This window comes from Anomaloglossus baeobatrachus, chromosome 4, assembly GCF_048569485.1.
Source record: "Anomaloglossus baeobatrachus isolate aAnoBae1 chromosome 4, aAnoBae1.hap1, whole genome shotgun sequence".
In the NCBI taxonomy this organism is placed as follows: domain Eukaryota; kingdom Metazoa; phylum Chordata; class Amphibia; order Anura; family Aromobatidae; genus Anomaloglossus; species Anomaloglossus baeobatrachus.
In genome coordinates, this window is record NC_134356.1 from 704,206,277 (window position 1) to 704,229,204 (window position 22,928).

Consider the following 22,928-nt stretch of genomic DNA (forward strand, 5'->3'; position numbering starts at 1 on the left):
TGAGAGATGTACAGCAGAGCATGGGAAAGCTGGGTGCTGAGGGATGTATAGCAGAGCATGGGAAAGCTGGGTGCTGAGGGAAAGATGTACAGCAGAGCATGAGAAAGCTGGGTGCTGAGAGATGTATAGCAGAGCATGGGAAAGCTGGGTGCTGAGAGATGTATAGCAGAGCATGGGAAAGCTGGGTGCTGAGAGATGTATAGCAGAGCATGGGAAAGCTGGGTGCTGAGAGATGTATAGCAGAGCATGGGAAAGCTGGGTGCTGAGAGATGTACAGCAGAGCATGGGAAAGCTGGGTGCTGAGAGAAAGAGCCCTTTTCCCTCAGCACAAAACGTTCCCATCATCTGCTTGTATATTTGTCCCCCCTTGTATATAGTTCTCCAAACACTATAATGGCCCCCCACATAGCCTTACATGTTGTATAAAGGGTCCCACATAACCCTTCATATTAGAATGCAGCTCCATAGTTCTCCATATATTATAATTCACCCCATAGTACTCCATATATTATACTGTGCCCCATAGTCCTCCATATATTATAATTCACCCCAGGCCCCCATGTATGATGCAACCAGCCCCCCATGCTCCATGTATACTGCAGCCAGCCCCCCATGCTCCATGTATACTGCAGCCAGCCCCCCATGCTCCATGTATAACGCAGCCAGCCCCCCATGCTCCATGTATACTGCAGCCAGCCCCCCATGCTCCATGTATAATGCAGCCAGCCCCCCATGCTCCATGTATAACGCAGCCAGCCCCCCATGTTCCATGTATACTGCTGGCAGACCCCCATGCTCCATGTATAACAAAGCCAGCCCCCCATGTTCCATGTATACTGCTGGCAGACCCCCATGCTCCATGTATAACAAAGCCAGCCCCCCATGTTCCATGTATAATGCAGCCAGCCCCCCATGCTTTTATGTATAATGCAGCCCCCATGCTCCATGTATAACGCATCCAGCCCCCCATGCTCCATGTATACTGCTGGCAGCCCCCCATGCTCCATGTATAATGCAGCCAGCCCCCCATGTTCCATGTATAATGCAGCCAGCCCCCCCATGCTCCATGTATAATGCTGGCAGCCCCCCATGCTTTTATGTATAATGCTGCCGGCCCCCCATGCTCCATGTATAACGCCGGCAGCCCCCCATGCTTCATGTATAATGCTGGAAGCCCCCCCCATGCTCCATGTATAAGGCTGGCAGCCCCCCCCAAGCTCCATGTATAATGCTGGCAGCCCCCCATGCTCCATGTATAATTCCGGCAGCCCCCCATGCTCCATGTATAATGCAGGCAGCCCCCCTCATGCTCCATGTATAATGCAGCCAGCCCCCCATGCTCCATGTATAATGCTAGTAGCCCCCCCCTGCTCCATGTATAATGCAGCCAGCCCCCCATGTTCCATGTATAATGCACCCCCCCATGCTCCATGTATAATGCTGGCAGCCCCCCATGCTCCATGTATAATGCAGCCAGCCCCCCATGTTCCATGTATAATGCAGCCCCCCCCATGCTCCATGTATAATGCTGGCAGTTCCCCCATGCTCCATGTATAATGCACCCCCCCATGCTCCATGTATAATGCTGGGAGCCCCCCATGCTCCATGTATAATGCAGCCAGCCCCCCATGTTCCATGTATAATGCAGCCCCCCCATGCTCCATGTATAATGCTGGCAGTTCCCCCATGCTCCATGTATAATGCATCCCCCCCATGCTCCATGTATAATGCTGGCAGTTCCCCCATGCTCCATGTATAACACCGGCAGCCCCCCATGCTTCATGTATAATGCTGGCAGCCCCCCCATGCTCCATGTACCCCCATGCTCCATGTATAATACAGCCAGGCCCCCATGCTCCATGTATAATGCAGCCAGCCCCCCATGCTCTATGCATAATGCTAGCAGCCCCCCCATGCTCCATGTATAATACAGCCAGCCCCCCATGCTCCATGTATAATGCTGGCAGCCCCCCCAAACTCCCTCAACCCCCCTCCCGGCCCCTGTCCATCGTGTATGCACTGAGTTTAAAAAAACAAAAGCAGAAAATAAACAAGTTCTTACCACTTTCCTTGTTCCCCCGCTGCTCCGTCCTCAGCTCTCCTCCGTTCCCCTGCAGCTGCGGTCGGCGTCCTCCCGCCCTGCGCTCTGTGCTCTCAGCACAGCGGTCGCACAGGGGTGACGTCACTGCGCAGGCACAGAGGGAGAATGATGGAGCGTGGAGCTGCACGGGCAGTTCCATGCTTCTTTATTGTTGCTGTGCGTGATGACGGGGCAGGGGGGCCCGGTGTCAGCGGCGGCGGCACCGGGTCATATAGCGGCCGCGTGGTCTGCTCCAGATCAGCGCAGCTCCTCTCACAGAGAGGATCTGCTTACTGATCTGCAGAGCGGGCCCCTAACTGCCAGGCCTGGACGCAGTCGCGACCTCTGCGACCGCGGTAGTTACGCCCCTGGTTTTTATTTACAATTGTTCTTACGCTCCTACATCTTCTTCGCATATCAACAATAGTTCTTAGGATAGTTTCTTAAATCCAGAGAACAGGTGTCATGACTGTAGCATGGGTATCCAGCTACAATCTCTATAGTCCATTCATGGGCACCAGGGCCTGGCCATAGCAGCAGATCTTTCCCCTTCACATCACAGCACCAACTCCCTGACCAAACATGTGGCTTATTGTCCTCCCTCTCCCGGGATCAGCACCCTGGATGGGCAGAAGTGCTCATCACACCAAACCCCTTAGACATTTTTTTCATGTAACTCCAAGTATAAAGGAGGGCAGTCTCCGGCCAGTCTGTGAGATTGTGTATCAAGGGGACCGTACCAAAGGGGAATAAAAGACACACAACCCCCCACTAGATGAACAATGAATCCTACTGCAGGCCTGATTACATTAGAATCCATGGAAGCTAACTAAAATACACACATTTACAACCCCTTCCCTCTTCAAATTGTGTACCTTAAACTGAAGAGCATCAATCTCTAATAAAACACAAAAGTAAGATCAACATAACCGGCGCTCCATGCGATAAAATGTGTAAATCTCTTAGAGCTATGGTCTCCGCTCTACGTCCATTGGTCCATCAGTTTTTAGTCCGCAGCCAGCTTCTCATACATGGACTCACACAATGATACTCATTTACACTCAGCATGTGAGTACATTACACTACATTACATGGACTCACACATACACACTCATATTGTGGGTACATTATACCACATTACATGGACTCACACTGTGTTACATACTCACACTCACATTGTGGGTACATTATACCACATTACATGGACTCACACTGTGTTACATACTCACACTCACATTGTGGGTACATTATACCACATTACATGGACTCACACTGTGTTACATACTCACACTCACATTGTGGGTACATTATACCACATTACATGGACTCACACTGTGTTACACACTCACACTGAGTCTGTCGGTACATCACACTACAGTACACACAGTGGTACACACACTCACATTTTGGTATATCACACTACATTATACACTGTGGGACACACACTCACATTGTGGTATATCACACTACATTATACACTGTGGAACACACTCACACACACACACACACACACATTGTGGATATATCACACTACATTATACACTGTGGGACACACACACACACACATTGTGGGTATATCACACTACATTACACTGTGGGACACACACTCACATTGTGGTATATCACACTACATTATACACTGTGGAACACACTCACACACACACACACACACACACACACATTGTGGTATATCACACTACATTATACACTGTGGGACACACACACACACACACACACACATTGTGGGTATATCACACTACATTACACTGTGGGACACACACTCACATTGTGGTATATCATACTACATTACACTGTGGGACACACACTCACATTGTGGTATATCATACTAGATTATACACTGTGGGACACACACACTCACATTGTGGTATATCATACTAGATTACACACTGTGGGACACACACTCACATTGTGGTATATCATACTAGATTATACACTGTGGGACACACACACTCACATTGTGGTATATCATACTAGATTACACACTGTGGGACACACACTCACATTGTGGTATATCATACTAGATTACACACTGTGGGACACACACTCACATTGTGGTATATCATACTAGATTACACACTGTGGGACACACACTCACATTGTGGTATATCATACTAGATTATACACTGTGGGACACACACACTCACATTGTGGTATATCATACTAGATTACACACTGTGGGACACACACTCACATTGTGGTATATCATACTAGATTACACACTGTGGGACACACACTCACATTGTGGTATATCATACTAGATTACACACTGTGGGACACACACTCACATTGTGGTATATCATACTAGATTACACACTGTGGGACACACACTCACATTGTGGTATATCATACTAGATTACACACTGTGGGACACACACTCACATTGTGGGTATATCTTACTACATTACACACTGTGGGACACACACTCACATTGTGGTATATCACACTACATTACACACTGTGGGACACACACTCACATTGTGGGTATATCACACTACATTACACACTGTGGGACACACACTCACATTGTGGTATATCACACTACATTACACACTGTGGGACACACACTCACATTGTGGGTATATCTTACTACATTACACACTGTGGGACACACACTCACATTGTGGGTATATCTTACTACATTACACACTGTGGGACACACACTCACATTGTGGTATATCACACTACATTACACACTGTGGGACACACACTCACATTGTGGGTATATCACACTACATTACACACTGTGGGACACACACACTCACATTGTGGTATATCATACTAGATTACACACTGTGGGACACACACTCACATTGTGAGTATATCTTACTACATTATACACTGTGGGACACACTCGGACACTCAGTTTTGGGGCTGACCCACGGCAACAGCAGGAGGCGCCCACTCACTTTATACATACAATACTGGGAGGGTTGAGAGCGGCCACATTTACAGGATAGAAGCCAGTGAGGCCGGGGCCCACAGTCACAGTATCCACAACATATCATGGTGTCCCCCCCAATACAGAGATCACTGTGGCCCCCAAATAGTAACACTCAGCCTTAATGGGGACAACAGGCGGGACCCCCATATCCATACCTGCGAGACGGCCAAAGAGAAGGCGAGCTGTGTGGATCCACACCAGGGTGATTGGTGGCCTGAGGCCTGCACGCTCCTGAGTTCTGGTCAGCGCTGTGTGGGGGTCTCTGAGGCCTCCCGCTGTGGACACTACACCCGCTATGTATGGACCCTCTGTGTGTTGTGTGTACAGGACGGTCTCGGGGACATGTATATATACATACCTGTGATCTCTTCCCAGTTCCGCGCTCTCTCCTCCTACTTTCTCTTGTGACCACAACCTGTAGCTCCAGCCTCTCCACAGTCACCGCCTGTCTCCAGCACTCTCCCAGCTGCCTCTCTGCTTCCACCAGTGCAGTCTCTAATGTTACCAGTCTGTAGGAATCTCTAAGTGCAGTCTGTGGGTCTCTCGCTGCAGTCTGTGGGTCTCTCGCTGCAGTCTGTGGGTCTCTCGCTGCAGTCTCTGGGTCTCCTGCTGCAGTCTGTGGGTCTCTCGCTGCAGTCTGTGGGTCTCTCGCTGCAGTCTGTGGGTCTCTCGCTGCAGTCTGTGGGTCTCTCGGTGCAGTCTTTGGGTCTCTCGCTGCAGTCTCTGGGTCTCTCGCTGCAGTCTGTGGGTCTCTCGGTGCAGTCTTTGGGTCTCTCGCTGCAGTCTCTGGGTCTCTCGCTGCAGTCTCTGGGTCTCTCGGTGCAGTCTCTGGGTCTCTTGGTGTAGTCTCTGGGTCTCTCGCTGCAGTCTCGGGGTCTCTCGCTGCAGTCTCTGGGTCTCTCGCTGCAGTCTCTGGGTCTCTCGCTGCAGTCTCTGGGTCTCTCGGTGCAGTCTTTGGGTCTCTCGCTGCAGTCTCTGGGTCTCTCGCTGCAGTCTCTGGGTCTCTCGGTGCAGCCTGTGGGTCTCTTGCTGCAGTCTCTGGGTCTCTCGCTGCAGTCTCTGGGTCTCTCGGTGCAGTCTTTGGGTCTCTCGCTGCAGTCTCTGGGTCTCTCGCTGCAGTCTCTGAGTCTCTCGGTGCAGTCTCTGGGTCTCTCGCTGCAGTCTCTGGTCTCTCGCTGCAGTCTCTGGGTCTCTCGCTGCAGTCTCTGGGTCTCTCGCTGCAGTCTCTGGGTCTCTCGCTGCAGTCTCTGGGTCTCTCGGTGCAGTCTCTGGGTCTCTCGGTGCAGTCTTTGGGTCTCTCGCTGCAGTCTCTGGGTCTCTTGGTGCAGTCTCTGAGTCTATTGGTGTAGTCTTTGGGTCTCTCGCTGCAGTCTCTGGGTCTCTCGCTGCAGTCTCTGGGTCTCTCACTGCAGTCTCTGGGTCTCTCGCTGCAGTCTCTGGGTCTCTCGGTGTAGTCTCTGGGTTTCTCGGTGCAGTCTCTGGGTCTCTTGGTGTAGTCTCTGGGTCTCTCGCTGCAGTCTCTGGGTCTCTCGGTGCAGTCTCTGGGTCTCTCGCTGCAGTCTCTGGGTCTCTTGCTGCAGTCTCTGGGTCTCTCGCTGCAGTCTCTGGGTCTCTCGCTGCAGTTTCTGGGTCTCTCACTGCAGGCTCTGGGTCTCTCAGTGCAGCCTGTGGGTCTCTTGCTGCAGTCTCGGGGTCTCTCGGTGCTGTCTCTGGGTCTCTCGCTGCAGTCTCTGGGTCTCTCGGTGCAGCTTGTGGGTCTCTTGCTGCAGTCTCGGGGTCTCTTGCTGCAGTCTCGGGGTCTCTCGCTGCAGTCTCTGGGTCTCTCGCTGCAGTCTCTGGGTCTCTTGCTGCAGTCTCTGGGTCTCTCGCTGCAGTCTCTGGGTCTCTCGCTGCAGTTTCTGGGTCTCTCACTGCAGGCTCTGGGTCTCTCAGTGCAGCCTGTGGGTTTCTCGGTGCTGTCTCTGGGTCTCTCGCTGCAGTCTCTGGGTCTCTCGCTGCAGTCTCTGGGTCTCTTGCTGCAGTCTCTGGGTCTCTCGCTGCAGTCTCTGGGTCTCTCGCTGCAGTCTCTGGGTCTCTCGCTGCAGTCTCTGGGTCTCTCGCTGCAGTCTCTGGGTCTCTCACTGCAGTCTCTGGGTCTCTCGCTGCAGTCTCTGGGTCTCTCGGTGTAGTCTCTGGGTTTCTCGGTGCAGTCTCTGGGTCTCTTGGTGTAGTCTCTGGGTCTCTCGCTGCAGTCTCTGGGTCTCTTGCTGCAGTCTCTGGGTCTCTTGCTGCAGTCTCTGGGTCTCTTGCTGCAGTCTCTGGGTCTCTCACTGCAGGCTCTGGGTCTCTCAGTGCAGCCTGTGGGTCTCTTGCTGCAGTCTCGGGGTCTCTCGGTGCTGTCTCTGGGTCTCTCGCTGCAGTCTCTGGGTCTTTCGGTGCAGCCTGTGGGTCTCTTGCTGCAGTCTCGGGGTCTCTCGCTGCAGTCTCTGGGTCTCTCGCTGCAGTCTCTGGGTCTCTCGCTGCAGTCTCTGGGTCTCTCGCTTCAGTCTCTGGGTCTCTCGCTGCAGTCTCTGGGTCTCTCAATGCAGCCTGTGGGTCTCTCTCTGCAGTTTCTTGGTATCGGTGCACTTTCCCTGTCTCTCTGTTTGACCAGTCTGATCACCTGTACCTGTCCTTCCTTGTAATGTGACACCCACCCCAGCCCCCGGCCCGGTCCTCCCCATTAGATGCCTCTCAGAGTAGTAAAGTGTCAGCTCTTGGGCCCAGCAGTAACCCTGTACTGGATGCAGAGAGACGCAGCACAAATGTTCAGAAGTTTATTTTATCTGTAGACATCAGAGGAGACGAGAATCGCTGCTCATCCACTAAAGGACGACCTCCGCCTGCAGTACCTGCCGCAGCAAAAAGAGGGGGGGGACAAGAAAATTAATAACAATGATCCATAAATCTAAGAATACAGAGATGATAATATAACAGGGGGTGTACTAATATAATGGTAAGCTGAACATTACTAATAGATAAACAGATTGCTGCACTCTACTAATACTATTACACAACCTGTACAGCGAGGAGGAACGTGCCGCCACCACCACGCTATGTACAGGAGACGGCGTACAGGTGTGACCGCGATCACACACAAACGTGCAGAACACCAGGAAATGTACAATGTCCTGAGGACATCAAAACATGTCACCCCGAGAGGAAGCAGCTCCTGGGTGAGTGATGAGGTGCCAAATCATGTGATGAAGGCTCCAAGGTTGCCTGACGAGGGGGCCGTTGGTCGCCTGACGAGGGGGTCGTTGGTCGCCTGACGAGTGGGCCATTGGTTGCCTGAATCAGAGGCAGAGTTCATGTGATGCAGATGAGGAGGCCACATGATGAGGGGGCTGAGCTCGCGTGATGAGAAGTCGAGGTTACGTGATGTGGGACTGAGGCTGTGTGATGAGGTGCTGAGGTTGTGTGATGAAGGGCTGAGGTTGTGTGATGGGGTGCTGAGGTTGTGTGATGAAGGGCTGAGGCTGTGTGATGAGGGGCTGAGGCTGTGTGATGAGGTGCTGTGGTTCTGTGATGAGTGGGGAAAAGCTAGTGTGATGAAGGGCTGAGGTTGTGTGATGGAGTGCTGAGGTTGTGTGATGAGTGGGGAAAAGCTTGTGTGATGAAGGGCTGAGGCTGTGTGATGAGGTTCTGTGATGAGTGGGGAAAAGCTAGTGTGATGAAGGGCTGAGGCTGTGTGATGAAGGGCTGAGGTTGTGTGATGAGTGGGGAAAAGCTTGTGTGATGAAGGGCTGAGGCTGTGTGATGAGGTTCTGTGATGAGTGGGGAAAAGCTAGTGTGATGAAGGGCTGAGGTTGTGTGATGGAGTGCTGAGGTTGTGTGATGAGGGGGCTGAGCTTGTGTGATGAGGGGCAGAGGTCATGTGATGAGAGGCAGAAGTCATCGGATGAGGGGCTGATCTCGTGTGATGTGGATGAGGAGGCAACATGATGAGGGTCTGAGCTTGTGTGATGAAAGGTTGAGCTTGTGTGATGAGGGGGCTGCGTGATGAGGAGCTGAGGTTGCGTGGTGAAGAGCTGAGGTTGCGTGATGAGGAGCTGAGGTCACGTGATGAGGAGCTCAGGTCGCGTGATGAGGGTCTTAGCTCGTGTGATGAGGGGGCTGAACTTGTGTGATGAGTGGCTGAGGTAGCGAGATGAGGGGCTGAGGTAGCGAGATGAGGGGCTGAGGTTGCGTGATGAGGAGCTGAGGTTGCGTAATGAGGGGGCTGAGCTTGTGTGATGAAGGGCTGAGCTCGTGTGATGAGGGTGCTGAGGTTGTATGATGAGGAGGCTGAGGTCATGTGATGAGGGGCTGAAGTCGTGTGATGAGGAGCTGAGGTCATGTCATGAGGGGCTGAGGTTGTGTGATGAGGGGCTGAGGTTGTGTGATGAGGGGCTGAAGTCGTGTGATGAGGGGCTGAGGTTGTGTGATGAGGGTCTGAGCTTGTGTGATGAGGAGGCTGAGCTCGTGTGATGAGGGACTGAGCTTGTGTCATGAGGGGCTGAGCCCTTGTGATAAAGGACTGAGGTCGTGTGGAATGGCTGAGGTCACGTGATGAGGGGCCAAGCTTGTGTGATGAGGGGCCAAGCTTGTGTGATGAGGGACTGAGGCCGTGTGATGACAGGCTGAGGTCATGTGATGAGGGGTCCGAGGTCGCATTACGAGGGGGCCTCTGGTCGCCTGACGAGGGGGCAGAGGTCATGTGATGCAGATGAGGCCGCGTGATGAGGGGGCTGAGCTCGCGTGATGTGGGGGCTGAGCCCATGTGATGAGGGGGCTGAGCTTGCGTGATGAGGGGGCTGAGCTTGCGTGATGAGGGGGCTGAGCCCGTGTGATGAGGGGGCTGAGCCCGTGTGATGAGGGAGCTGAGCTTGTTTGATTAGTGGGGCAGATGTCGTGTGATAAAGGGCTGAGGTTGTGTGATGAGGGGCAGAGGTCATGTGATGAGGGGCAAAGGGCATGGGATGAAGGGATGAGGTCGTGTGATCTGGATGAGGAGGCAACATGATGAGGGTCTGAGCTTGTGTGATGAAAGGCTGAGCTTGTGTAATGAGAGGGCGGCATGATGAGGAGCTGAGGTTGCGTGGTGAGGAGCTGAGCTTACAGACGAGGGTGCTAACCTCATGTGATGAGGGTGCTGACCTCATGTGATGAAGGGGCTGAGCTCATGTCATGAGGGGGCTGAGCTCGTGTGATGAGGGGGCTGAGCTCGTGGATGAAGGGCTGACCTCATATGATGAGGGGGCTGACCTCATATGATGAGGGTGCTGACCTCATGTGAAGAGAGGCTGAGCTCATGTGATGAGGGGGCTGAGCTCATGTAATGAGGGGGCTGAGCTCGTGTGATGAGGGACTGAGCTTGTGTTATGAGGGGCTGAGCCCTTGTGATAAAGGGCTGAGGTCATGTGATGAGTGGCTTAGGTCACGTGATGAGGAGGCAGAGCTTGTGTGATGAGGGACTGAGGCCGTGTGATGAGGGCCTGAGGCCGTGTGATGAGGACCTGAGGTAGTGTAATGAGGGGCTGAGGTCGTGTGATGAGGGGTTTAGGTCATCTGATGAGGGGCAGAGCTCGTGTGATAAGAGGCTGAGCTCATATGATGAGTGGCCAACCTCATGTGATGATGGGCTGAAATCATGTGATTAGGGGCTAAAGTTGTGTGATGAGGGGGCTGGGGTCATATGATGAGGAAGCTGAACTGTGATGAGAGGGCTGAGGTTGTCTGATGAGGGGCTTAGGTCATGTGATGAGGGGCTGAGATCGTATGATAAGGGGGCGAGCTCATGTGATGAGGGGCTGAGGTCATGTGAGAAGCAGAGGTTATGGGACTGAGGTCGTGTAATGATTGACTGAGGTTATGTGATGAGGGACTGAGGTCTTGTGATGAGGAGCTGAGGTTGCGTGATGAGGGACCGAGCTCACGTGATGAGGGGCTGAGCTAGCGTGATGAAGTGCTGAATTCTTGTGATGAGGGGGCTGAGCATCTATGATGAGGGGCTGAGGTCATGTGATGAAGTGCTGAAGTCGTGTGATGAGGGGGCTGAGGTTGTTGATGAGGTGCTGAAGTTGTGTGCTGAGGGTGCTGAAGTTGTGTGATGAGGGGGCTTAGGGTGTTGATGAGGTGCTGAAGTTGTGTGATGATGGGGCTGAAGTCATGTGATGAGGGGGCTGAGGTTGTTGATGAGGTGCTGAACTTGTGTGATGAGGGGGCTGAAGTTGTGTGATGAGGGGGCTGAAGTTGTGTGATGAGGGGGCTGAAGTTGTGTTGTGGTGCCCTGGCCTAGCCAGGTCGTCACAGATAACATCCAAACACCCCCACCCCCACCAGACAGGGACAACAGCCAAACACAAAACCCTTGTTGCCTCCCTCCAGGGTCTAATGTCCACACCAGGTGGGGCGGAGCTAAGCAGTTGGCTCCACCCACCGAGGAGTTCACAGTCCTGGAGGCGGGAAAAGTGACAGTTAGAGCAGTGGAATTGAAGTGAGAGGAGTGAGCACTTGGGTGTCTGGGTTTGTGGCCCAGGCACTGACAGCAAGTTTGGCAGACGGTGGTGGCCGTCTGCAGGAGTGGTGGAGCAACGTGGAACCGTAGGACCGGGGACGGGCGACGGCCCGCCGGTACCGACCGGGGAGCGAAGTGAAGCCAGCACACACAGGCAGGGCCATCGGACCCCGACCAGGCTTGGAGCCGCCGACAATAGTCAGATCCGAATGTGACTGGAACCCCAGGGGTTTCACAACAGCAAAAGTCCCGATTGAAGGCAACCGCCCACACCGTGAGGGTATACAGCTACCGCCTAAGGCTAGAGACTCAAAGGCCAGCGCCTGCGGGCAAAAGGGCTCCTCCGGTACCCATACACCGGGGAGCGGACTACCGTTGGGAATCCATAGTAGTCAGAAGAAGAACATCAAGGTGCAGGGAAAGACAGCCGCCATCACCTGTCCGGGGAGAAGCACTGCAGCCGGCTGCGGGACCCGTCCATCCAGCCGTTTGGTTTACCATGGACTTTGTACCTTTCTTGCTGAGTGAGTACACCCGTGCCATCCGGCACCACGCCGCGCTGTCCCTGCAACCCTGCACCTCACCAACCCTGCCTCCCCGTCACATCACCGGGCCCCGGGACCACCGACCCCTACCCACGGAGGGAGAAAACAACATCCCAGCTGCTCCCTACCATCGCTCCCGGGATCCCCGTCACCAGCAGCGGTGGTGCCTATCTTCACCACGACCCGTGGGTGGCGTCATGGACTAAATCCCCCAAACCAGCCACCCCTTTCACTCACGGGCGAGGAGCGCCGCTCGAGTCCCCGGATCCGGCCCACCGCTCGAGCCACCGAGCAGCAGCCGCAGCAGCGCCGGACCCGAGCGTTAGCGAGAGCGCAGCAGCGACGGCGTCCTCCCCGCCCGCGACAACTTGGCGCTGTGAACAGGATTGAACCCATCTACTTACCAGTAGAAGTGCGCCTTGTGATCTCCGCCGGCGGTGTCCGGCCGAAAATTTTTAAGCGCCGCCATCTTGGCGCGAAAATCTTCCGCTCGAGCGTCTTCTCCGAGCAGGGAAGGCGCGAAAGCGAAGCCCCGCCCCCAACAAACGGAAGTGCTGAAGAGTACCAAGGGGGCGCGAGAGTGTGTCTGCCTGATGTAGCCAAGGCTATAAAAGCGGGGACGCCAGGACTCTGCAAAACTAATCGGTTCTTGGAAGCAGCTTGCAACATGTCCGCACCACCTGAATCTCCGGAGCCTGCCCCAGGGACGGCGGCTTGGCTAAACACCCAGGTGATGCTGCTGTGCTGCTGTAACCAAGCCCATGTACGGGACCTGCTAAATCGCTGGACTGCTGAGATGGAGGAGCTGGCTGCTGTTGTGCGGGCGCATGAAATAGAGACCATGCTAGAGCAGCTGGTGAGAGACCCACACCCTTGTGTCCCTAGAGAACCGGCCGCTGCGGCTGAAGGACTCGGTCTACCCCTGGCCCCAGCAGAGCCCGACCCATCGCCTGTGCTGACTGCCCATACCACCCCACCCAGATCACCGTCCCCAATGGAGGTGGCAGAGTCCGTGTTGCCCCGCCAGGGCCCAGAGGCCCGAGAGGAAGCCAGCCAATCAACAGCTGGAACGGGTAACGTAGAAGAACCGATGGCAGACCTCCATACACCGGCCAATGACAGGTCACTTGCCACTGAGGAGCCACGAGTCTGGGCTCAGCTGGAAACAGTCACCGACCTGCCGAGTCCCACCGTTAGTTCCCTGGAGTCAGATGACAGCAGCAGCTCGGGGGCTGACACAGAGCCGGTCTCGGAGTCCGAGGAAGCAGATGAGAGTCTTCCCAACGGCAATGCGCCCGTAGCTTTCTATGTCCCGTGCAGTGGAGGAAACGGATACCGGGCGGCCCTCTCCCACCAGGCCTGCCACCGGATGTTTGCAATATTAACGGCGGAGGGCGAGGCCACCTCGGAGGAAGAGGTGGAATAGGCAGCGGTCCGCCGTTGCAAGCAGTTGTCCCCCGTTGGGACCCTCAGCAGTTTGATTGAATGACTTCTAATGAACCGTGATCCTCACCTGATTATCTGTGTGATTATTCTGGCCGTTGCAGGCAAGTTGTCCCCGGAGGGACTTTCTGAGTTTTACCCCACCTGCATGAGAGACTACTCATGGACATGGCCGAGAACTGGCAGGCCACCCACGAACTTGTGGGCTTGTAAATAAGTTGAGGGGTGATAATCCATCAGAGCCGCCTCCGGAGAGGCAGATTGGAGGAAGGGCCCGCAGCAGAGCAGGCTAGGGCCCGGCCACCACCAGGACCGATGGCCATCCTCCGGGGGTCAGGGGTCCCCCAAGAACGTGGGGTCTCCTGAAGTGACAGCCGGGTGCGAGTTACCGTACCCGTTCCCGCTCGGGAAGCCTGAACCTGGACTGGGGTCAAGGGGTGCTGCCCACTTCTTAGGGGCAGCATCAGGGCTAGGTTGCTTGGGTGGGAGAGCGGAAGACACTCGTCCGTCCGTCATTATTAAAAATTTTATATGTGTAACGTTCAAGTGTCCTAACAAAAATTGCTTATATGTTTGAAATGTTTTACATGTTAATTTATATTTTTACAGTTGAAAAATAAAACCGGTGATGGACGGGCAGCCCGCGGACGGTCTGCATTTCACCAAGGGGGAATGTGGCGCTCTGGCCTAGCCAGGTCGTCACAGATAACATGCAAACACCCCCACCAGACAGGGACAAAAGCCAAACACAAAACCCTTGTTGCCTCCCTCCAGGGTCTGATGTCCACACCAGGTGGGGCGGAGCTAAGCAGTTGGCTCCACCCACCGAGGAGTTCACAGTCCTGGAGGCGGGAAAAGTGACAGTTAGAGCAGTGGAATTGAAGTGAGAGGAGTGAGCACTTGGGTGTCTGGGTTTGTGGCCCAGGCACTGACAGCAAGGTTGGCAGACGGTGGTGGCCGTCTGCAGGAGTGGTGGAGCAACGTGGAACCGTAGGACCGGGGACGGGCAACGGCCTGCCGGTACCGACCGGGGAGCGAAGTGAAGCCAGCACACACAGGCAGGGCCATCGGAATCCGACCAGGCTTGGAGCCGCTGACAACAGTCAGATCCGAATGTGACTGGAACCCCAGGGGTTTCACAACAGCAAAAGTCCCGATTGAAGGCAACCGCCCACACCGTGAGGGTATACAGCTACCGCCTAAGGCTAGAGACACAAAGGCCAGCGCCTGCGGGCAAAAGGGCTCCTCCGGTACCCATACACCGGGGAGCGGACTACCGTTGGGAATCCATAGTAGTCAGAAGAAGAACATCAAGGTGCAGGGAAAGACAGCCGCCATCACCTGTCCGGGGAGAAGCACTGCAGCCGGCTGCGGGACCCGTCCATCCAGCCGTTTGGTTTGACGAGGACTTTGTACCTTTCTTGCTGAGTGAGTACACCCGTGCCATCCGGCACCGCGCCGCGCTGTCCCTGCACCTCACCAACCCTGCCTCCCCGTCACATCACCGGGCCCCGGGACCACCGACCCCTACCCTCGGAGGGGGAAAACAACATCCCAGCTGCTCCCTACCATCGCTCCCGGGATCCCCGTAACCAGCAGCGGTGGTGCCTATCTTCACCACGACCCGTGGGTGGCGTCACAGACTAAATCCCTAAACCAACCACCCCTTTCACTCACAGGCGAGGAACGCCGCTCGAGTCCCCGGATCCGGCCCACCGCTCGAGCCACCGAGCAGCAGCCGCAGCAGCGCCGGACCCGAGCATTAGCGAGAGCGCAGCAGCGATGGCGTCCTTCCTACCCGTGACAGTGTGATGAGGGGCTGAAGTCGTGTGATGAGGAGCTGAAGTCATGTGATGAGGGGCTGAGGTTGTGTGATGAGGGGGCTGAAGTTGTGTGATGAGGGGGCTGAAGTTGTGTGATGAGGGGGCTGAAGTTGTGTGATGAGGGGCTGAAGTCATGTGATGAGGAGCTGAAGTCATGTGATGAGGGGCTGAGGTCGTATGATGTGGGGCTGAGGTTGTGTGAGTAGAGGCACAAATTGTGTGATGAGGGAGCTGAGGTTGTATGATGAGGGACTGAGGATATGTAATGAGGGAGTGCCGTCTTGCGATGGGGCTGAGGTCATGTGATGAGGAGCTGAAGTTGTGTGAGGAAGGACATGTTTTGTGATAATCGGTACATTGTACATTTCCTCGTGTTGTGCACGTTTATGTATGATCCTGGTGACACCTGTATGTCCTCTTCTGTGCACTGCATGGCTTCTGCATTTCATGAACCGCAGGACATTCCTCCTCACTGTACCCAAGGCAGTTACATAACTGAGGAAGACAAACCTGTCCGACTAGGAAACCAGCATTGTGTCAGCACATACCATCACCATACAACATTGCCCGGAAACCACAGCTGACCTTCATCAAACCGAACCCAAACTGACCTCCATCACCCTAACATCACTCGAAAATACACAGAGATGACCTTCATCAAACCAAACCCAAACTGACCTCCATCACCTTAACATCACTGGAAAATACAGAGATGACCTTCATCACTCCAAAATCAATGCCTGGAATTCAGAGCTCACCTTTATCTACAAGACACGACTCATCACCACAGCATCATCATCCCTGAACATAGACTTTACCTTCATCATCCCAGCTCTCCTGCCCATCTCCCAGCGCTCTCCTACAACACCCAAACATCAAGTCTTGGAACCCAGAGGGGACTTTCACCTTGATATCACTGCCCTGAACCTGAAGACTTTTGTGACGTCCTGGACTATCCAGGTCGTCCCAGGTAGACACAACAACACTACACACCCCTTTTCCAGTTAGGTAACAGCAGTCAAACTAAAAGCCTTGTCACCATCCTCCAGGTTTGATGTCCACACCAGGGGGGCTGGAGCCAGGTGGTTGGCTCCACCCACCGAGGAGTTCACAGGCCTGGAGGCGGGAAAAACAGGGGAGTTGTGTGAGGAGAGAGAAGTCTAGCTCGGACCCTGGAAGGGTCAAGTTAAAGTCCAGAAGCAGACCTGTGCTCAGGCCTGCCAAAGACTACTCTGGTGGCTGGGTTGGAGCCCAGTCACCATTGGCAAGGAGGCAGACGGTAGTGGCCGCCTGCAGGAGACCGGGAATACGACCGGTGGAACCGTAAGGGACCGAGACAGAGTAGTGTCCAGCCGGAACCGAACCGGGGAGCCAACTGGATACCGGTGCACCAGGCAGGGTACTCAGACCCCGAACTAGGCTAGAAGCCACAACCATAGTCAAATTAACTGATTGCGGTCTGGACCTCAGGGGTTCATTCCCACCTAAGTCCCGATTGAAGGCAACAGCCCAAACATTCCGGATAAGTGCCACCGCCAAGGGCCAGAGATCCAAGGGGCCAGCATCTGCGGGCAAACGGGCTCCTTCGACAGTTACACGCCGGGGAGCGGACTACCGTTGCCTAGGCACAGGTGTCAAGATTCACATATAAAGGTGCAGGAGAAAGGCAGACATTATCAACCTAACCTGGGAAAAGCTGCAGCCGGCCGCGGGCCCCGTTCATCACTCCGTTTGGTTTAGCAGCGACTCCAGTGTCTTGTGTCAGAGTGAGTTCACCAGTGCCATCCCGCACCGCGCCGCGCTGTACCGCAACACTACACCCTGCACCCGGGCCTCGGCCCACTGGACCCGGGGACAATCCCTACCCACGGAGGGGTCACCACCTAGCTGCGCCATTACACCGCTCCCGGGATCCCCGTACCTTCACCGCAGCGGTGGTGTCCACAATCACCACAACCCGTGGGTGGCGTCACGAACTATCACCTCAAATCCAAACACCCCAAATTCCCGCGTGTAGTGCCAACTCCCTTGCAGAGTGATGTAACCCCCGGGTCCGAGAGGCTCGAGCCACCACCCACAGTGCGAGCACAGATCCGAGCGGCTCGGCAGTCGCAGCCGAACCCACGGGGCGGTACACTTTCATCTCTCCAACATCATTGCTCAGAAACCAAAGCACACCTTCATTCCCCTGATATTGTTCCCAAACCCAGAGTTTACCTTCATCGTCGATAAAACAATTTACCACAAAGAGGGTGAAACAGTCCAGAAACCCGGATATAGTCCATTAACGAGATAAATGCCCGGGAGATAAGAGTCAAAATCCTCCAGATGTCTCTTTGACAGGATAGTCAGAGTTTCTCCAAGTCTCTCTGGGGTGCTGGCCGTAGCATTAACGTCCAACAAAGGATGAATCTTACTGCCTTCTTGTCCTCCTCAGGCCCAATCCTTATATCCAGGGGTATACAAATAGGATAGATGGTTTTCAGGGCTCCCTGGAGACACAGGCACTACAGGGGGTGATTTTTGGCATTTGGAGAGCAGGGGAGTAATGAATGGACAGTCAGGAAGTTAGCTAATTCAATTATCCAACCTTCTGTATTGTACACAATGACACAGAATAACAGCACTGCTAAAATCAGTAAAAATATAAACATAGACAAAATAATACAAACCCCATCCCCTCACAACCTCGCCCCCCTTCTAAAGTGAGCATGCAATGAGGTCTACCCAGACCTCCGGCCATCTCACTTAAAGGGGGCTTTACACCCAGCGACATCGCTAGCGATGTCACTGGTGAAACCACCTGCCCCCATCGGTTGTGCGTCACGGGCAAATCGCTGACCGTAGTGCACAACATTGTTAGGACCCTTCACACGGACTTACCGGCCTAGTGACGTTGCTGTGACCGGCGAACCGCCTCCTTTCTAAGGGGGAGGTTCGTTCGGCGTCACAGCGGTGTCACTAAGCGGACGCACAATAGAAATGGAGGGGCGGAGATGAGCGGGCAGAATATCCCGGCCACCTCCTTCTTTCCTCATTGCGGGCGGCCGCAGGTACGATGTTGTTCCTCGTTCCTACGGTGTCACTTGTAGCGATGTGTGCTGCCGCAGGAACGACGAACAACCTGCGTCCTCAACAACCAACGATTTTTTGAAAATGAACGACGTGTCAACGATGGGCGATTTGGTGAGTATTTTCCATCGTTAACGGCCGTTTGTTGGTGTCACACGCAACGACGACGCTAACAATACCGGATGTGCGTCACGGAATCCGTGACCCCGGCGATATATTGTTATATACGTCGCTGCATGTAAAGCGGCCTTTAGTCCACAATGCTCAGCTGTCGATAGTTCCTTGTACAATGGTGGGGTAGGTCGGCATGAGGGAGTCTATGGTTCTTCTTGCCTGGACAGTCCATCAGCATTCTGATGTTGGGTCCCCCATTTGTAGTGAATGGAGAAACTGTTGGCTAAGAACTGCCCCAATCCCAACTGTGGACGCATCTGTCTGCACGAGGATCCCGCGCTTATAGTCCAGGGCGGCCAAGACAGGAGCAGTGATGAGGGCTGTCTTAAAGGCCCCCTTCACACGTCCGTGAAACACGTGCGTGTTTGGTCCGTTTCCGTATGTACCGGAGACACGGACACATGTACTCCAATGTTTTTCAATGTTTGGAATTACACGTGCGTTTTTGCATTAGGTCCGTGTGTCCGTGTGCGTGATACGTATGTGTATCCGTATTGCACGGATACATGTCCGTTTTCTGCACGGAATACGCACACACGCACCCAATGAAAGTCTATGGGTCCGTGAACACACGTAGGTGACACGGATGCATCTCCGTATGGTCCGTGTACGTTGTGTGCTTTTTTGAAGCAATGTCGGTCATTCTTTTTTTTTCTGTGTATGTCAGTCAATCTACCTCAGTCCGTCAGTCGGTCTCTCTCTCTGTCTGTCGGTCGGTCTTCCCCTTCTCTCATACTCACCGTTCCCCGATCACCGGCGCGGCCTAAACTCCTTAATCAATCTCGTATTCCCTGCTTTCCCCGCCCACCGGCGCCTATGATTGGTTGCAGTGAGACATGCCCCCACGCTGAGTGACAGCTGTCTCACTGCAACCAATCACAGCCGCTGGTGGGCGTGTCTATATCGAGCAGTAATAAAAAAAAATTAATTAATAAAAAACGACATGCGGTTTCCCCCAATTTTGATACCAGCCAGGGTAAAGCCAAACAGCTGAAGGCTGGTATTCTCAGGATGGGGAGCTCCACGTTATGGGGATCCCCCCAGCCTAACAATATCAGCCAGCAGCCGCCCGGAATGGCCGCATCCATTTGATGCGACAGTCCTGGGACTGTACCCGGCTCATCCCGATTTGCCCTGGTGCGTTGGCAATCGGGGTCATAAGGAGTTAATGGCAGCCCATAGCTGTCACTAAGTCCAAGATTAATCATGACAGGCGTCTCCCCGAGATACCTTCCATGAATAACCTGTAAGTTAAAGAAAATAAGCACACACAACGAAAAATCCTTTATTTGAAATAATACACACAAAAAAACCACCCTCGTTCACCACTTTATTAAGCCCCGAAAACCCCTCCAGCTCCGGCGTAATCCACGGAGGTCCCGTGACGCTCTCAGCTCTGCTACATGAAGGTGACAGGAGCTGCAGTAGAACACCGCCGCTCCTGTCAGCTCCACACAGCATCTGAAATGAGTCGCGCGATCAGCGATGATGTCACTTAGGTTACTCGCGGCCACCGCTGGATCCTCCAACTGTGACAGCAAGTCGCCTGAGCGACAGCGATGAAGTCACAGCTGAGTTGCGGTTTCGGGTGGAGGATCCAGCTAGCTGTGGGTAACCTGAGTGACAGCAGCGCTAATCATGCTGCTCACTTCAGTCACTCAGGGGATTAGCAGTCCTTCACGGGTGACCGCAAATCAGTACGCGACACCCAGACAGAGCCGCGGGATGACAATGAAGTCGGGTGAAGTTCACCCGAGTTCATTCTAATTGCGCGACTCTGTCTGTCTGCTGTCAGCCGACATGTATCAACGACATTGTGCATCACACACGGAACATTTCACACGGACAACACACGGACATGTCACTTACGTATCTCACACACACACGGATATTCCACACGCACACACGGCTAGCATATGCCATTCACACGGATGCCACACGTACCATAAAAACGGACATAAAAACGTAACACGCATCCGAAAAACGGAACGTAACACATGTGCGTGTTTTTCACTGACGTGTGAAGGGGGCCTAAGGGGTACTTTGCACACTACGACATCGCAGGTGCGATGTCGGTGGGGTAAAATCGAAAGTGACGCACATCCGGAGTGTGTAAATCCTTTTTGATACGATTAACGAGCGCAAAAGCGTCGTAATCGTATCATCTGTGTAGTGTCCGACATTTTCATAATTTCGCTGCAGTGACGGTACGATGTTGTTCCTCGTTCCCCTGCGGCAGCACACATCGCTGTGTGAGAAGCCACAGGAGCGAGGAACATCTCCTTACCTGCCTCCACCGGCTATGCGGAGGGACGGAGGTGGGCGGGATGTTTACGTCCCGCTCATCTCCGCCCCTCCGCTTCTATTGGCTGCCTGCCGTGTTACGTCGCTGTGACGCCGCACGATCCGCCCCCTTAGGAAGGAGGCGGTTCGCCGGCCAGAGCGACGTCGCAGAGCAGGTAAGTGCGTGTGAAGCTGCCGTAGCGATAATGTTCGCTACGGCAGCTATCACAAGATATCGCTGCTGTGACGGGGGCGGGGACTATCGTGCTTGGCATCACTGCCATCGGCTTGCGATGTCGTAGTGTACAAAGTACCTCTAAGGCTGAGAAGGCATCCTCGCATGCCGTCGTCCACGACACATTCCTAGGCATGTTCTTGTGGGTCAGGTTAGTTAGGGGCTTGGCCAAGGTGCTGAAATTAGGAACAGATTTTCTATAGTAACCAGCAGCAAGTACCTGCTTCTTAGTCTGGGGTCTACACCAGTTACTAATGGCTTCCAGCTTGGCAGGCTCAGGCGCTAGGGTCCCACCCCATACTCTGTGCCGAGGTACTGCACCTCAGCCATCCCCAGCGGTCAGTCCTGCAGTCAGGATACAGTTAGCACTACGGTCAAGTGTTTAAGATGGTCCTCCCAGGTTGTGCTGAAAATGGCAATGTCGTCCAGATAAGCACAGGCAAAGTTCTGACATTGTTCCAACAGTCGATCCACCAGTCTCTGGAAGGTATTGGGGGAATTTTTCATCCTGAAGGACATTCCCAGAACTCAAATAGTCCAAAGGGAGTAATGAAGGCGGAGCGCTCCCGAGCGTCCTCCGTTAGGGGTATCTGCCAGTACACCTTACTCAAGTCTAACGTGGTTACAAATTGGGCACTGGATAACCGATCCAATAGATCATCAATCCTGGGCATGGGGTAAGCATCACTCTTTGTGGCATCGTTTACGGTAATCTCTGGTAAACAACATAGAATCGCGTTGTACGATCCTTTTTGGGGAGCAGAACGACAGGAGAGACCCAGGGGCTGTGAGATGGCTGAATAACCCCCAGCTGTTTCATCTCCTCCAGTCTTTATCATGCCTTGAACAGCCTCTGGGACCAGCAGCCTGCTGGATGGGGCGTTGTACAGAGGTTTCCACATGGTGGCTGGTGAAAATAGTCCGCCCCGGCTTTGTGTCGAAAGCGGAAGCCCTCGGTCTTAGTACAGAGATAATATTGTCCTTATATATATCAGATAAATGTGAGCCCAGAGGCACTTGTTCCAGGGATCCTCCCGCTTGTTCCAGGGATCCTCCCGTTTGTTCCAGGGATCCTCCTGCTTGCTCCAGGGATCTTCACGCTTACTCCAGGGATCATCACGCTTCTTTCAGGGATCATCCCGCTTGGGCGACCTGAAGAAGATCGGGGAGATACTCGTCCTCTGAGGTATCACTAGGGGGGTGGCAGACGGCCAGAACAGGCAGAGATTGGTCATGATATTCTTTCAGCATATACCACTAGGGTCCAGGGTAATGATATAGTTAATAATGAAAAAAAATCATCTTCATTTAGCACCAACATATTACACAGCGCTTTACTTACATCAGCAACACTGTCCCCATTGCGGTTCACAATCTAAATTCCCTATCAGTGTGGGAGGAAACCAGAGACCCGGAGGAAGCCCATGAAACATTGGGAGAACATACAAATGTGACGCCCTGGACTAGCCAGGTAGTCACAGGTAGCCCCCCTGCACAAACACCAGCCCCTAATAAGGTGACAGTAGCCAACCTACAAACCCTTGTCACCTCTCTGTGTTCAATGGTCACACCAGGGGGTGGAGCCAGGCGGTTGGCTACGCCCACCGAGGAGTCCAGAGGGCCTGAGACAGGAAACAGTCAGTGTCAGTGCAGTGCAGTGAGTGCAGAATGTGCAGTGGACTGGAGTGCAGTTCAAGTGCAGCAGGCCTGTGGTGTCAGGTCTGCAGCGACAACACTGACCGGTGCCGGGGTCGTAACCCTGGTACCGTGGCAAGCAAGCAGACGGTGGTTGCA

At 53.9% G+C, this 22,928-nt stretch overlaps 2 protein-coding genes across 4 annotated transcripts in view; both read right to left on the reverse strand.

Annotated features, from left to right (window-relative positions):
• Window positions 1-5,641, reverse strand: part of TNK1 (tyrosine kinase non receptor 1) — a 44,337-nt gene extending 38,696 nt beyond the window's left edge. The window contains exon 1 of one of the 2 annotated variants that reach the window (XM_075343296.1): window positions 5,401-5,641. The gene's annotated coding sequence lies outside the window, so the exon portion shown is untranslated. Of the gene's footprint in view, window positions 1-5,197; window positions 5,372-5,400 lie in introns of those variants that run through there. The other variant, XM_075343295.1, reaches the window with a different exon arrangement.
• Window positions 5,642-7,754: 2,113 nt separating this feature from the next.
• The window catches only part of TMEM95 (transmembrane protein 95), a 64,339-nt gene continuing 49,165 nt past the window's right edge, over window positions 7,755-22,928 (reverse strand). Inside the window, exon 7 of one of the 2 annotated variants that reach the window (XM_075343298.1) lies at window positions 7,755-7,912. In XM_075343298.1, coding sequence (XP_075199413.1) covers window positions 7,830-7,912 — 83 coding nt within the window. In that variant the 3' untranslated portion in view covers window positions 7,755-7,829. The remainder of the gene's footprint in view (window positions 7,913-22,928) is intronic. The other variant, XM_075343299.1, reaches the window with a different exon arrangement.